Source organism: Saimiri boliviensis, chromosome 8 (assembly GCF_048565385.1).
Source record: "Saimiri boliviensis isolate mSaiBol1 chromosome 8, mSaiBol1.pri, whole genome shotgun sequence".
NCBI classification, from domain to species: domain Eukaryota; kingdom Metazoa; phylum Chordata; class Mammalia; order Primates; family Cebidae; genus Saimiri; species Saimiri boliviensis.
In genome coordinates this window covers 85,187,470-85,204,110 of record NC_133456.1, presented here as the reverse complement: position 1 = coordinate 85,204,110, position 16,641 = coordinate 85,187,470, and the positions used below count along the sequence as shown (strand labels likewise).

Sequence of the window (16,641 nt, the reverse complement as noted above, 5' to 3'; positions counted from 1 at the left end):
TCAAAGCCCTGCTTAAATGACCCCTCACCTAGGATACTTTCTCTGGCTGGATTAACGCATTTCTTCTAGGCCTACCATGTCTTCTTCTTAAACCTCTTGCACCTACCACAGGGTATTATGATCAGCTATAGGCAGAAATAGTTCTCCTTCTAGGCCATGACCTTGACAAGAGCAAGGTTCTTGTCTTACTAAATTCTCACATCCTGAGTTTGCACCCCAGCTCCATGCACATAGGAGGCCTCAGTAAGTATTTACAGAAACGAATCTTTCTGCTGGAACCTGTTAGTTCACTGATTCAGACTCTGGTGACCAGGGTGTAGTTCAGAATACGAAATGCTTGAAGGGGTGGCTCCATCACTGATTCAGCACATAGCATGTTCTCAGTAAATACTTGCAGAATGAATGTGTTAGTGAGTACGGAGGACTTGACTTGTCGTCACTGGTGGTCTGACATTAGTGTGCCCTTTGAACCTGACTTTGGTGGAATTAAGCTAACCGTGGTATAGTATGCACCTGAAGGAATGTGGAGCCAGATTCTGGGTCTGCAGATGTTGTCATCTGATGAGGAAGAACTGGAAGACACTGGAAGAAGGCTTTGGAAAAATGCCCAAATTATGAGAAGGTGAGAGATGCTCCTTCCGCCTGCTCTATCAGCAGGTAAAGGAGGCAATCACGGGCTGGCACTCAGGATAAGCTGGAAGAAATGCGTGGTCTTGCCAATACGGACCCACAGAGCTGTCCTCCAACACAATCCCCAAGAACCACAAAACACAGAGGTGTGTCTTGGGAAAGGAAGTCACAACTCGCATAAAGGTTGCTTCTGCTTCTGCTTCGGAGAAATGTTCTAGAAAGACAGCCAGGTTACCTTGCCGTGAACTCACACACAGCTGTGCTTTCTTCATGCTATTTCTCATAGGAGAGGGAAGTGCCAGGAATTAAAATTGCCAAAGCACTCTTCCCCCAGGTGTGTGGGTGAGGCACACTTCCTGGGACCACTCCACTTCAGCACTGGGTGCCAGGTGTGTTCACTAGCAGGCGGCTCTTTATCAATTTCCTCCCGTGGACTAGATGTTTGGAATTTTGTTTTATACCAGATTTTATTACAGAATAATTTTTTTAAATTAACTAAACAAACAAATACACCATTCCCAGCTTCTGACTGGCCCAAGATGCTGAGCTATCCCTCTTTGCCTTGGTACAAAGAGTGCCCCAAACCGAAAAACTTGATGTTTCTGTTAGCTGGTATTTCCCAGGAGGATGAAAAGGATGATCTCCACTAGAGTTTTTTAAATGCTGGAGACACTGAAAAACCTGAGTAGTAAGCCCTTAATAAATGTTAGTCTGTATTGTTATTGCTGTTGTTATAGCCTTCTGGGAAGTTACGAATGCCAGATTAAGAACAACAGATCCATACCCAGATGGTGACAATTGCAGTGATAACAATGGCTGAGATTTCCTAAGCCTTAACTAGGTGCCAGACATAGTTTTACATGCTGTACATACATGACCTCATTATCACCGTAACCCTCTAAAGGAGGTATTATCCTCCCATTTTACAGAAGGAACTGACCCAGCATTAGTAGGTGGTGGAGGGAGTTGAGGTCTGTCTGACTCAGCACCAGGGTGGCTTTGCTGCTGTGTAAGTCAAAGAGGCTTCTCAGTCCTAAATCCTCAAAGAAGTATGAGTTATATCAATTCATGGCTTTACTTTGTTTATCTTCATATGTTCCACATCTTCTAAAAGGAAAACTCCACATAGAGTCGTGCGGCTCTTCCTAGGGAAGTTATAGGCATTTGGCTGAATCTGAATACATATCCCCGTATTCCAGAAATTGGAAATCACACATATGTCTTCTTTATGGTGAGGTCTTCAGAGCAGCCACCATCTCTGATTGCTCAGGGCTTGGCATGAGGAGGTGCTCAATATAGACATGGAGAAGAACTCATGGAATGAACTTCCTGGTGAACCAGAGGAATGGTGCAGAGATTTAAGATTGCAGCAGGAACCCCCAAGCCAATGTAAGCAAAACATCTGTTTCATGACTGTGGGAATGTTTTGTAAAATTCAAGCACTAGTCTGAAGAAAGCCTGGAACTGCAAACTAGGAGCGTTGACACACTCTCTCTATCTTTTGAGCTCTAGTTTTCTCCTTCCTCAGTAGACCAACTCTCACTGCAAGTACAAGATGGGCAGAGGATGACTGCCCCAGAGTCCCCGAGTCACTGGCAAAACTGCCCCTCTTCCTGGGTCTCATGCCAAATTCTCAGGGAAGGAGTTTGATTGGCTAGCCTGGGTCAGGTGGTCAGTCCTGGTCTGAGATGACTGGATCATTTTGAACAAATACGGCAGCTGGAGCCCACAAGGTTAGATCATGGGACAGTTAAGGGCCTCATTGTTACCACAGTTAATGGCTGAGGCTGCTCTCTCCTGCGTATCCCAAGACTCCCTGGTAGACCACAGAATCGGCTGCCTCCTACTTCCTGCCATTCTCCAGGAGGGGAGGCAGGTGCCCTACTGAGTCCAGAGCTCTCTCTGACATTGCCGTGCACAGTCCAGGATCTAGATGGGTATCCAAGACCCACCCGTGTGCCTTAAAGGAGCTCAAAGTGAGCAGGCCATCCCTGAGAGCGAGGAGCATGGGTGGCGGGAAAGTTTGGATTATCTGAAGATGGCCTGGTTCTCCGTGAACTCTGGGAGGAGATGTTGGTATTTGGTAATGGGGACTGCATGTGATGGGCTGGAGGGTGAGTGCGCAGCAGACTGGACCCTGCAGGACAAAGCTGCGGGGAGGAGGCTGCGGGGGGAGGGCCAGGGCCACGCAGCATTGCTTTGGCACAGCTCCCACCTCTGACGGTCCGCAGACCAGTGCTTCACTTGTTCTGGTTTGTTCTGAGGGTTCCATAAGTTTATTTTGTGTTATTTTATTAAATCAAGTCACTTTTGTAGAACATTATAGAATTTTTTTTTAAAAAAAGCACAAAGAAGAAACCAAAAATCAGTCATAAACTAAGCATTGTAACCATCCTTGGATATATCCTTTTTTTAAACAGATTTGTGGGGAGGGGGCAAAAATGGGATAATTTGAAATAAACTGTCTGGATACTTGCTTTTCTCACCCCAAAACAAAGTGCTCTTTCCTGTATTCTTACGTGGTCTTTTTGTAACATTTCCACAAGTTTGGATGGAGAAAAGTCTCAGGTGTATTCGTTGGCTCCCACTGGGACCCAGAGAACGGCAGCCCCTCTGTTGGTTTCTCTTTTCCTCTGATAAAATTATGGAACGTCTTCTCCACACTGCCCTCATCCCACCCCACAGCTGTCCCGAGGGCAGCGGGTCCCAGTCCTGCATGTTCCCAGCACCCCGAGGGCCAGTGCCATGCTGCATGGACTTGCTGTGGCCACCCTGGCTGGGGACGCTCTGCAGGACACATGCACAGCCCAGATGCCCTGGCAGGCTTCCCGCACCCCTGCTGTTCTCTGTAAGAGCTGCCTGCCCGCCCCGCCGATGCCTCACCATGCCTCCTCTCTTTCCCTTCTCTGCTTTGCAGGCTCTCACCCAGGGTGGCAGAAGGAGCCCTTCTGGAGCTGACCCACCCCCGACGACCATCAGGTAACGTCAACAGCCACAGAAACAACATCCGTGAGTGGAGTTCTCCCTCTTAACCAGGCCAGGGAAAAGCAAGCTTGCAGCAATTACAGCTGAGTTTTGACACAACTCTACAAGCCAGAGGGGATTGTCCTCACTTTATAGATGGGGAAACTGGGTACCAACAAGAGCAGTACTTAGTAGTAGTATTGAGAGTAGTACTGATCAAAGTACTTAGCTGGTAGAAGACAGACTGGAGATCTGAACTCAGGACTGATCTCAGCCCAATTTCCTCCACTGTACCGTACCCCATGCTGCCCCTGCAGAGTGTCAGTAGAATCTTGGGGAGACTAAAGGCTGAAAGAGTTCATCTAAACCAGCAGTCCTTCCTCAGCTGAGGGCCAGGGCTGGGCTGCCAGCATAAGAATCTCTTTCTGCAGAGTTTGTTAAAAGTATAGACTCAGGGCTTCCTGTAACCCAGTGAGAGATGTGCCAGTGTCGTCCTTATTTTAAAAGATAGGGGCACAGAGAGGTTGAGTGTACTCATAGTCACACAGCTCAGAAGTGGTAAAGTGGCCTGTGATCAGAGGTCATAACTCAGGCTCTGTCATCTTCACCCAGACCCTCCATAGTAGGAACAGTGGGGACGCCTTTCTCCCCATTCGCAAGCCACAGGTTGAGCTCCTCCCTTGCTTGCCCTGGCCACGGCTAGTATGGCCTCAGAGTGTGACAAGTCTCCCAATTGTATCCTTGGAGGCAAAGTTAAAGATTTTATGATTAAATACTTAATATTTCCTGTTGGAAGTTTGGTGGCCTCAGATTTCTCCTCTGAGCAGGACATACAACAAAGGGTTGGACACAGATGGCCAGAGTTGAAGCTAGGCCAGGAAACATCGCTGTGTCTTTGGAAACAAAAGTCACCTTCCTTCCTTCCTTCCTCCGAGAGCAAGGGCGGGTGAGAGGAGGATGGTTTACGGAGAGCCTTTTCAAACCCCTAGCTGGTGTGTGGGTTATTTTGTTTTTGTCATTTTGGGGTATGGCAACTCCAAGGTCCTACTCTCTTTCTATGTCTATCACCCCACCCCCTGTCCTCCTAGGGTGACCTTGAGCCGCAAAACTGCTGTCCACGTGGACCGGGGCTGACATCGCACGTCCATCTGCCAGGACCCCTGCGTCCAAATTCCGAGACATGGCGACCAACGGCAGCAAGGTGGCCGATGGGCAGATCTCCACCGAGGTCAGCGAGGCCCCTGTGGCCAATGACAAGCCCAAAACCTTGGTGGTCAAGGTGCAGAAGAAGGCAGCGGACCTCCCTGACCGGGACACGTGGAAGGGCCGCTTCGACTTCCTCATGTCCTGCGTGGGCTACGCCATCGGCCTGGGCAACGTCTGGAGGTTCCCCTATCTCTGTGGGAAAAATGGTGGTGGTAGGTGCTGGCCTGGGGACCTCCTGGATTGGTCTGGACCTTGCAGAAAGGATCCTGCTTAGGCATTTTTCTGGGCCAACTGTAGGAGAAAAGCCCCCCTAAAGACTCCAGAGGGAGGATCAGGCCCCATTTCTTGCTTCATGTCCCTTTATCAAGATTCTGAAAGGACAATTGTCCTCCATTAATGATACCAAGAAGTTCATCTATTCACTTGCAAAAAAAACAAGGGATGTATCTTGCGTAAGCCTGTCCTTGGGCCTGCGTTTCGCTGTGGGGCCTACTTCTGTGACAGGTATAAAGAAATCCTGGATAGGGACGCAGAACCGTGGCACTCCACCAGGGCGGGTCTCGAAGTCTTGGGGCCACGAGCATCTGTCTTCTTTACCCTGCAGGAGCCTTCCTGATCCCCTACTTCCTGACACTCATCTTTGCGGGGGTCCCTCTCTTCCTGCTGGAGTGCTCCCTGGGCCAGTACACGTCCATCGGGGGGCTGGGGGTATGGAAGCTGGCTCCTATGTTCAAGGGTAAGTCTGCAGAGCGGGGCCCTGGGCAGTGTCTGCCCACACACACTCCTGCCCCTCTGGAGAGAGGGAGCTGTCTACGTGGACTGGTGCTGACATTACATATCCGCCCACCAGGTGCATGTCTGAGCAGAGTGAGGGCTATTGCAAGGGGCCAGGTGGCAGAATACTGTGCCGGTCAGAAACTAGGGAGGTGGCGTGGAGAGGCCCAATCCAGAGTCCCCTGCATATCAGCCTGCTCTGTCCCATTAGCCCATTTATTTCCCCTGCAAGGGCTGGGTGTGACTTTCTTTGCCTCATGCTTAGTGCCTGACAGGCACCCAGGTAGACACATGGTGAGTCGTGCTCACTGACTGAGGGCCTGGGCCCCACCTTGCCTGACAAGCTGAGACCCCAGCCCTCCCTGCCACCAGCCTGCACTGGGCCCAAGACATGAGTCCTGGCCCCTGGCTTGCCAGATGTACATGGCCTTCAGCAAGTCACGGCCTCTGTCTTAGCCTCAGTAATGCCTGTCTCCAAGATCATTAAGTGTGTAGAGGCTGTGGAGCACGCCAGGACAGTTCACGTCGATTCTGTATTAAATGGATGCATGACTCTGTTTCGCTCCCAGGCGTGGGCCTTGCGGCTGCTGTGCTATCATTCTGGCTGAACATCTACTACATCGTCATCATCTCCTGGGCCATCTACTACCTGTACAATTCCTTCACCACGGTGAGTGAGCCCTTTGACCACCTCCTCCTGCAGGAGCCACACCCAGGGCCCGCCCTCGGCCTGCCACAGCCACCACTCTGCTGACGAGGCCATTCCTCCAGGAGAGGGGAACTTGGTTTGTCTTTTGTGGGCCTTGGTCTCCCCATAACAGCCATAGCCTCGCTAATTTTGCGTCTCATCTGGGCCAGGCACTCCTTGTAAGCTCACATCCAACGTTAATGACACCCCTCTCAAGTGGGTCTTGTTAGCCCATTTTATATGGATGCAGACAGCCTAGGTTCAAATCCTGACTCTATACCAGCTGTGCAACTTCAGAAAAGAGACTTAACCTCTCTGAGTCTCAGTGCCCTCATTTATAAAATGGAAATAAAATTAGAACCTTGCCCCAGTTCCTCAAAAAATTAAACATAGAATTACCATATGATCCAGCAATTCTGCTTCTGAATAGATACCCAAAGAATTAAAAGCAGGCTCTCAAGGACATATTTGTATACTCCTGGTCCTAGAAGCACTATTCACAGTAGCCAAAGGTGGAAGGAACCGAAGTGTTCATTGATAAATGAATTGATAAGCAAGACGTGGTCTATTCATACAATGGAATGTAATTCCGTCTTTCAAAGGAGGGAATTCTGACACGTGTCAACATGGATGAACCTTGAGGACTTTATGTTAAGTGAAATAAGCCAGTCACAAAAATACAAATACCGCATGATATTGCTTATATGAGTTCCCTGGAGTAGTCAAATTTATAGAGACAGAAAGTGGAATGATGGTTGCCAGAGGTTGTGGGTAGGGGGTGAGGAGTTGTTGTTTGATGGGTAGAGTTTCAGTTTTGCAAAATGAAAAAAGTTCTGGAGATAGATGGTGAGAGTGTTAGGCAACACGTTTCTCAGAACGTGTTCCCATTGTGAAGTGACACATGACTCTATTTGCAGAGGTGTGGCAGGGTTAAGGGAGCTATATTACGGATATACTTAATGCTTCTAAACCGTACACTCACAAATGGTTAAGATGGTAAATGTTATGGGTATTTTATCATAATAAAAAAATGAAAGAAAACCAAAGTGAAACCCACCTCATAGGGCTGTTATGAGGACTGAGGAGCAGATACGTGTCAGGAACTTAGAGCTGTGCCTGGCAGAGAAAAAAGCCCGCGTTTGCTGTTGTTATCCTAGTGCAGAGTTGCATGAGTGAGGTCTCTCACCCAGGGTCACGTGGTGGGGAGGTAGCCCCAGCTGCAGCTTGGAAGGCTGTTCTCATAGTGAAGACGTTGAGGTTCAAACCTCAGCTCTGGCACTTAGTAGCTGTGCATTCTCAAGCAAGTCACTGTCCCTCTCTGATCTGTCAAATGGGGATCATAATGCTACTTGCCTCCCAGAGCTTCTGGGAAGGGGAGGTGTGAGGAGGCTTGGGGACCATGAGGGTGGGCAGGGTGCACTGGGACCACCCATGCCAGCCCCTGGGAGCCCAGCGGGATGTGTCCTCATGACGGTGCCCTTGCAGACGCTGCCGTGGAAACAGTGTGACAACCCCTGGAACACAGACCGCTGCTTCTCTAACTACAGCATGGTCAACACCACCAACATGACCAGTGCCGTGGTGGAGTTCTGGGAGTGAGTATGGGGCCATCGGGAGATGGCAGGGATTGGCACGCCAGCCAGAGCCCGGCAGGAGACAGAGGCCCCTCAGAGGGGGAGCAGAAGAGGTGGATAAAGGGGCTACAGTCGTGTGTCACATCATGGACCACATATACAATGGTGGTCCCATAAGATTATAATTCCGGATTTTTACTTTACCTTTTCTACATCTAGACATGGCTAGTACAGAATTCACTGTCTTACAGTTGCCCGCAATATTCAGTACAGTCACGTGCTGTACAGGTTTGTAGCCTAGGAGCAATAGGCCACACCATATGGCGTAGGAGTCTAGCAGGCTACACCATCTAGGTTTGTGTAAGTACACGCTATCACATGCACACCACAACAAAACTGCCTAACAACACATTTCTCAGAATGTATCCCTGTTAAGTGACACATGACTATAGTTGCAGAGTTGTGGCAGGGCTAAGGCAGCCACAAGGGATGCTGAAGGCCTTTTCTCCCCAGAAAGAGTTGGACTATAGATGGAGCCGTGAGACACACAAGCTCTGACCTTTGCTAGGGAAACCCAGCTACCTACAGAGCCACGGTCCAGCAGGGAGAGTACATTCCGCAACATCTCTAATATCCTGCCAGTGCCTCCCACTGGTCAAACCCAGCGAGAAGCCAGAGAGCAGGGGGCAAGATAATATAGCCATAGCCGTCAGCATCCGGAGCCTGGCACAGAGTAGTCAAGAGGGAGAGTGGATCAGAGAGGCGAACGGAGGGTAATAACCAGCACAGCCAGTTAGGATCACCTGGAGAGGTCGACCACATCCTGATTCATCCTGAAAACCAACCTGATCTACTGATAAACCTTCACTCAGAACAAACATGCACACACACACTGGCCATAGTGAGGACCATGCTGATTGTATCTTCAGGGGAGTACCTTGTAGCGATGTGTATTGGGGGGCACTGACATGACACAGTGAGATGCTGGGGCCCAAATCTCTCTGGCATGAAGGGAACACCTGTGCTAGAACCGCTCAGACGGACCCGGGAGCAGTCCAGAAGGTCCCAGAGCACCTTGGATTAGCTCCCAGGAGGAGCTGGTCTCGGGCAGTGTCAGAATCAGTGTTGCCTGATCTCTTCGTGGCGCAGTGTCTGTGGCTACACTGTTTCCTTACAAATAAAAATCAAATTCTGCTCCAACCAGTTCTGTTTCCCCGCATCTCCCACACTCAGCTCTCAGGCATGTTCGAACTTTTCATTCAACCATTTGTTCAATGAACACTTCTTGAGCTCCTACTGTGTGCCAGCGGATGAGAGGCACAGACGCCCAAGCAGGCAATGGCATCACCAGGCAGCCAGTGCGGAGAGGAGGGAAGCACAGGCGGCTGGGCTGCGGGGACCCTGGGGAGGCCCCTGGTTCAGCCTGGGTGGCGGGGAGTGGCAGCTAGAGGAGAAAACTGCAGGGAAAGCAGGTGCTGGAGAAGAAGAGCGTGAAGGCTGGGAGGCAGGTGAGGCCAGGCCAGGCACCAGTGAGCGGGCTGCAGCGAGTGCTGAGAGGAGGGAGAGACACAGGGGCCTTGAAAGGCTGGCCGGGGAGTTTGGGCTTCATTCTGAGAACAAGCAGGAGCTATTCATTGCAGTAAGCAGAGGAGTGACATGATCAGACTTGCAATTTAGAAGGCTCTCGGGCTGGAGAGGGGACAGAGCAAAAATGAAGGCAGGGTCCCACTAGGGGGCCACTGGGCCATCAGATGAGCAGTAGTGGCTGACTCAGGCCCTGGCAGGTCCTGCTCTCTTTGATCTATTGACCAAACAGTACTTTCTACTGATTAGTATAATGGGCCTTGCAGTCCCCAGCCACCTCTTGAATCACGGTGATGATGGTGTCAGCACAGTTCCAGGGGAGGGTATCATCTGTGGCCATGCTCCGGGCACCCCTGGGCCACTCCAGCTCCCACCAGCTCCATGTGACTTTCTCCTCCCTCCAATGTTTGACCAGGCGCAACATGCATCAGATGACGGACGGGCTGGATAAGCCAGGTCAGATCCGCTGGCCACTGGCCATCACGCTGGCCATCGCCTGGATCCTGGTGTATTTCTGTATCTGGAAGGGTGTCGGTTGGACTGGGAAGGTAAGGGATATATGTGCACAGTGGGGACGGGTAGGCGCTGGAGAGAGGAACGGGTCTACAAAGGAAGCTCTGCCCAACAGCTCCCAGGAGGCCCATCGAACCTTGAGTTAAGCAGGTCCCTCCATCACGTGTGTGTGTCAGTTTCCTTTACTGCAAAATGGGAAGAATAACATCACCTTACCTTCTAGGGCGGTTATGAGCATGAAAGGAAATAGTGCAAGTCAGACACATAGCACAGTGCCAAGCTCACAGCAAGTCCCATGGGATTCCACTGGGCACAACAGAGTCATCTCAAAACAGAGGGCAAATGTGGCTCCCAGACTGTTGAACAAACTTTCCCAGAGCATCTGCTCTGCATCAAACCATGTGCTAGGTACAGAAGCTCCAGAGATGACAGCTTCACATCCTGGTCCTTAAGGAACAACAGAGGTGAACAGGCTAATGGTTAAAGACTCAGGCTCTGTATTAAGCAGTCCATGAGTTCAGATCCCAGCCTCATCATTTACTAGCTGTGAGCTCAGGCAAATCACTTTGCCTCCCTGAAACTCAGTTTCCTTCTCTGTAAAATGGGACTAATAATTATACTTATCTGTTGGTTTATTATGACAATCAGATGAGATGGTAATTTTGTCAAGCACTCAGCACCTACTAAGGGAAGTTTTTTCTTTTCTTTTTTTTTTTTTATTGCATTTTAGGTTTTGGGAGTTGTTATTGCTTTTTTTTGAGACAGAGTCTTGCTCTGTTGCCAGGCTAGAGTGCAGTGGCTCAGTCTCGGCTCACTGCAACCTCTGCCTCCAGGGTTCAAGCAATTCTCCTGCCTCAGCCTCCTGAGTAGCTGGGACTACAGGCGCGGGCCACCACACACGGCTAATTTTTGCATTTTTAGTAGAGTCGTGGTTTCACTATGTTGGCCAGGCTGGTACCGACCTTCTGGCCTCGTGATACGCCCACCTCGGTCTCCCAAAGTGCTCAGATTACAGGCTTGAGCCACCGCGCCCGGCCCTGCTCTTGTTTTTACTATCAGCAAGTGCAGAGCAAATACCAAGCTGGGATGTCCAGCCTGGGAACACCTGGGAGGTGGAAAACTGGCCTTACCCCACCTCTTTTCCCTTCCAAGCCCTAGCCCAGGAATTTTGGGACAGAAGATGGCAGAGCCTCTCACTGACCTTGACCTGAAGGGGAAGTGTGTTGACTCATATCTTACAGCAAGTCAAGGGCAGAGAAGGGATTTGTACTGAATAAGCCAGGAAGCAGGAAGGTCAGAACTACCCAAGAAGCGGACTCACGGTGCTAGAAGCAGTAGTAGAAATGAACCAAGCAGGACCTTAGCAAATTCCGCACTTCAGTATGGGCAAAGCTGATGAAAAGCTGCCCTAGTTCCGTGCAGTGGGAACTCTGGACCCACCGAGTTCTCAAATCCAAGCCTGGTGTAAAAATATCTCTGATCCATTCCTAGGACTAGGGATGCTGAAAGAGCATGAGCATCTCCCAGTCTAACTTTAGGGAGCAGAAAAGCATAGGGCTTATGGGCTTTGGAAGTGTTTGAATCTCAGTCCCTGAGTTTCTAGCCGTGTTCACTTGAGCAAGCCATTTCACCTCTCTGAGCTTCAGTCTCCCCATCTGTTCAATGGTCACGATAACAGTACCTTACAAGGTCATCACAAAGACTGAGAGAGATGAGTAGAATGCTTAGCATATGGCTTACACATAGTAAGCACTCAATACATAGTATTACTTGTAATCATTTTGGAGTGGTAATTAGAGTTCCTGCTACATTAAGAGTCTGGCCACTTCTTGGGGACAGAGAGTAGGGCCCCCTCATTGCATATATTGAGGATGTCAACTAATCCATCCACAAGCATTTGCTGAATACCTGCTGTGTGCCTGGCTTCATGCTGAACACGGAAGGCACAGGGAAGTACGAGACTGAGGCGACATATAATAAGCCTGCTGTATGTCCTCATGTGACCCACCGTTCTGAGCAGAAGGCCTGACTGTGCCCAGTTTCTAGATGAGAGAAAGTGAAGCTATGCCATTGACCCTCAGTTACACAGCTCGTGGGTGACACAGATGAGTTTGATTTCCCTTTTCCTAGCTTCAAGCACAGTGAGTTTTCTTGTGGATTGTGACTGCTTTCCTTAATCCTACAGAATCTTGGGGTCAAGTCAAGTAGGTGAAGCTAAGGCGGTGAACTGTCCCTGCTGTCCGGGAAGCAGGCTCCTATTAGGCTCTGAGATGTAAAGGTCATTGAACTTGAACATTGCTCTTCCACACTAGTGAGCAAAGAAATGCAATTTTAGACAATGATTACCAATTTGGCAAAAAATAATTGTTTAAATGTTGATACCTAGTGCTGGCCTTGTGAGAGGAAGACATCTCTGCAATGCCAGGTGAAGTTCCATTTCTAGAAGGCAACAAGCTAATCTGGATTAAAAGCCTGGGACGAGTTTATTCCTTTTAACTCAGTATTTCCACCTCTACAAATTTGTCCCAAGAGTGGTATAATAATTTTGTAGCAGATTTATGTACAGGGGTGTTTAATGTGGTGCTATTTAGAGTCACAAAATTGGAGGTAACCTAAATGCATAACAGTGGGGAAACTTACAAGAGAATGGTAGGGCATTCTGAGGGACTGTTTTGTATAATTAAAATGTCAAATTGTTCATGAGGCAATAAAACAATGTTTAGCAAACAAAACGGGAAACAAGCCTGTATGTGCTTGTGTTTTTTAACTCTAAACATGGTACATGGAAAGGCACGTACCTAATTTGAACCTTATTTTGTAAGAAAATGTGATCACATCTGTAAAGGAGAGTCTCAGAGGAGCATTCACGGGAGAACATCCATGCATTTATGTGATTGTCAGACAATTATTGAGTGTCTACTATATACGGTGGACTGTTCTAGATATGGGGATGTGAACGGAGATGTGAACAATACAAGCCCTGCCCTCCACATAACTTAATTCTAGGTGCTGGTGAAGGAAACTTATGTATGTGTATGTGTGTGTGTGTGTGTGTGTGTGTGTGTGTGTGTGCATGTGTGTGTGTGTGTGCATATCTAATTTAAAAGTTTTTCTGCCGGGCGCAGTGGCTCAAGCCTGTAATCCCAGCACTTTGGGAGGCCGAGGCGGGTGGATCACGAGGTCGAGAGATCAAGACCATCCCAGTCAACATAGTGAAACCCCGTCTCTACTAAAAATACAAAAAATTAGCTGGGCATGGTGGCGCGTGCCTGTAATCCCAGCTACTCAGGAGGCTGAGGCAGGAGAATTGCCTGAGCCCAGGAGGCGGAGGTTGCCGTGAGCCGAGATCGCGCCATTGCACTCCAGCCTGGGTAACAAGAGCGAAACTCCGTCTCAAAAAAAAAAAAAAAAAAAAAAAAAAAAAAGTTTTTCTGTCACCACATACATTGCTTGGATAATTTAGAAGTCAAAACATAGGAGGGGACAGGGGAAAGGGAAAACAAAATGTGAACTGCTTAGCTCAGACTCCAAGGAGGAGCTTCAGAACAGTGGCCAAGGAGAGCAGGGATCTGGGAAGGCTTCCTGGAGGTGGAAGAACTGGAATCAAGCCCAGAGCCACAACAGATACGGATGTAGGGGAGATGGGGGAGGAGGAAGCAAAGGTGTACAGAGGGAGGCATCGCCAGTTCACCCACTTTCCTCCCAGGTGGTCTACTTCTCAGCTACATACCCCTACATCATGCTGATCATCCTGTTCTTCCGCGGAGTGACGCTGCCCGGAGCCAAGGAGGGCATCCTCTTCTACATCACGCCCAACTTCCGCAAACTGTCTGACTCCGAGGTGAGCACTCCCCCAGCCCAGGTTCTGAGCCACGACTTAGAGCTTTGAGACAAGCTTTTGCATCTTTCTGACCCTCACTGTAGACCGGGCTTGTTGCCAGGGAGAGCTGGTGGGCAGGCGGAAAAGGCCGTGGGGAGCTTTGGCTCTGGTGATTACTTTTGACCGTCTTTGATGATTCTGCCCACAGGTGTGGCTGGATGCGGCCACCCAGATCTTCTTCTCATATGGGCTGGGCCTGGGGTCCCTGATCGCTCTCGGGAGCTACAACTCGTTCCACAACAACGTCTACAGGTTCGAGCGGACAGCTGCAGGAGCCCCTTCTTTCCTGGATGAGCCCCTCGAGTCCACGCCCACGCTCACGTGTTAGGGCCCTCTTTGGCCACTTTGCACTCAGTTTGACCTCTCCCTGAGCCAGTCCTTTATGTTACTCCTTCTGCAGACACAGACATTCCTGTTGTGCCCTTCCCTGACCCTGATTTTCTGGCTCTGCCCTCCCCTAGCTTGCTCTTAGGGCCTGTACTTCTGGGGCCCACTGTGTTCCCAGCCCCTTCCTCCGGGCCACCCCTCCATAACCACAGCCAGCAGCTACAGTGTCTGCCAGGCCTACGCTCCTGACCCCGCCCCTCCCTCTGCAGGGACTCCATCATCGTCTGCTGTATCAATTCGTGCACCAGCATGTTCGCAGGATTCGTCATCTTCTCCATCGTGGGCTTCATGGCCCATGTCACCAAGAGGTCCATTGCTGATGTGGCGGCCTCAGGTCAGTGCAACACTGTGTGGGGCCAGGCTCCTGGCACGGGGGCATTAACCATGCTGGCTTTTGCCATCATCACCATTACCACCACCACTGTGGCTCACTGGCATTGAACACTCCCTATGTGCCAGGCAATGCGATTCTTCTCAACATTTTGCAATACATGCTATTGTTAGCCATTTCGTAGATAAGGAATCTGCGACTCACTCCCAATGGCAGGGAGCTGGGAAGATGGTAGATCTAGAGTTGGAAGCCAGATCTGGCTGACTCCCAAGCCTTGGGTCTTAGTCTCTTGGGCATACTGCCATGTCCAGCACAATCCTGGACTTTTTTGGTGAGACGATCCACTCTTGCCTCGGGCGTATAAGCTTTGGTCCAATTCAGACATGTTCTCCACCATACTACAAAGGCCCCGAAGTCTTAGCTCCAAAAATGTTCTCACCAAGTGGGCCATGTCCACTCTGCTCACCACACAGCCATCAATGCCACAGAGCGCAAGGAAAACCCCGGACAGCCCTGCCCTGCATGTCCTGGCAAGCAGCCAAGGGGAGGAGCCCGCTGTGTGCAGGGCAGAGGCCCCTGAGGCTCATGGGGAACACACGACTGGTCCCTTGAAGAAGTGAGCTGGTCCTGTGAAAGGAGCATTCTCGGCTCAGGTTCTAATCTCCCCTTCAAGGGCAGCCACCATCTCATTTCTCTGCAACTCTCCAACCATTCCCCTGTCCCCATCCAGACCCAGACCCAGGGAGGTTACAGTCTCTTTCCTTCTCACTTGAAGATTTTCTGATCTCTTAGACACCTCCACGAAATACTCAAACACAACATGTGCCAAACACATGTCACTCCAAAGCCTTCTCCTCCACGATGCTCCCCATCACAGAAGGGTTCCAGCATTCGGTCCTCAGGGTGGAGACCTCAGCATCGTCCAGGACTCTTCCCTCACTCTGACCCTGCAGGCCAGCCAGTACCAGGACCTGCCCCGTATGCCCCCCACATATCTCTCCATCTGGTCACCTCTCTGCACCTGTACCATCCCCACCACTGGCCAGGCCATACCGTCCCTGGTCCAGACGATAGCCACAGCTCCTCACTGGTCCTCTTGCCTCTGGGCACAATGACTACGGCTCCTCCTTCTCCACCCTCTTCCTGCATCTGGAAGAAGGGGCTGACAACACTCACTCGCAAGGTTACCCTGAAGATGAAATGAAAAAAGGCTTAGAAAATGGGCAGTGTACTGGGAAGGCTATAGGTGCTGAGGATGTTTTATTTTTCTTCGTTTTGCCCTTTTCTGCTCAGGCCCCGGCCTGGCGTTCCTGGCGTACCCGGAGGCAGTGACCCAGCTGCCTATCTCCCCACTCTGGGCCATCCTCTTCTTCTCCATGCTGCTGATGCTGGGCATTGACAGCCAGGTGAGGGCGCCCAGGGCACCCCAGGGGCTCCCCACCCCCAAGAAGATGACCAAAAATTCCAGGCCCCTAGAATGTTCCGCTGCATGAAACTTCAGGAAACAGCTCAGCCACCTTCTCCGTTTTCCAGAAGGGGACACTGATTCCCAGAGGGAAGGGGCTCTGCTGAGGTCACAAAGTGAGTTATAGGCAGAATCAGGCTGGCCCCTGGGCTCTCCTGGCTTGGTGCTGCTGGGCCTCCATCTTTCCTTAGAGTTCCAGGCTTTGGGTGGGTTGGGGCTGGGGCTGCTGCAGGTGGCTGACCTCTGTTCCCTCCTGAAGTTCTGCACTGTGGAGGGCTTCATCACGGCCCTGGTGGACGAGTACCCCAGGCTCCTCCGCAACCGCAGGGAGCTCTTCATTGCTGCTGTCTGCATCATCTCCTACCTGATCGGCCTCTCTAACATCACTCAGGTAAGCTCAGTAAAGCCTGGAACTCCCCCAGCACTGCCCAGGGCCACACCCAGGGCCTCCTTCCCCCTCCACTATTGTATACCACCTTTCCTGCCTTTATTGAGCATCGTCGCCATGCCAAGCTCTGGGCGCATAACAGTGAGTCAGATGGTGTCCCTGCCCTCCAGAGGCTCCCAGGCTGGTGAGAAACACGAACATTGGCTGGGACACGTAGGACAGAGCTAGAGAATGCAGTGCCGACCTGGCCTGGGGTC

General features: G+C 50.5%; 1 protein-coding gene across 2 annotated transcripts in view; it reads left to right on the top strand.

Annotated features, from left to right (window-relative positions):
- Window positions 1–16,641, top strand: part of SLC6A1 (solute carrier family 6 member 1) — a 44,443-nt gene that overhangs the window by 18,537 nt on the left and 9,265 nt on the right. The window contains exons 2-12 of one of the 2 annotated variants that reach the window (XM_039478924.2): window positions 3,548–3,609; window positions 4,683–5,012; window positions 5,405–5,536; window positions 6,144–6,244; window positions 7,748–7,857; window positions 9,836–9,968; window positions 13,640–13,774; window positions 13,962–14,065; window positions 14,410–14,534; window positions 15,825–15,937; window positions 16,256–16,387. In XM_039478924.2, the coding sequence (XP_039334858.1) occupies window positions 4,775–5,012; window positions 5,405–5,536; window positions 6,144–6,244; window positions 7,748–7,857; window positions 9,836–9,968; window positions 13,640–13,774; window positions 13,962–14,065; window positions 14,410–14,534; window positions 15,825–15,937; window positions 16,256–16,387 (1,323 nt within the window). In that variant the 5' untranslated portion in view covers window positions 3,548–3,609; window positions 4,683–4,774. The remainder of the gene's footprint in view (window positions 1–3,547; window positions 3,610–4,682; window positions 5,013–5,404; window positions 5,537–6,143; window positions 6,245–7,747; window positions 7,858–9,835; window positions 9,969–13,639; window positions 13,775–13,961; window positions 14,066–14,409; window positions 14,535–15,824; window positions 15,938–16,255; window positions 16,388–16,641) is intronic. The other variant, XM_039478925.2, reaches the window with a different exon arrangement.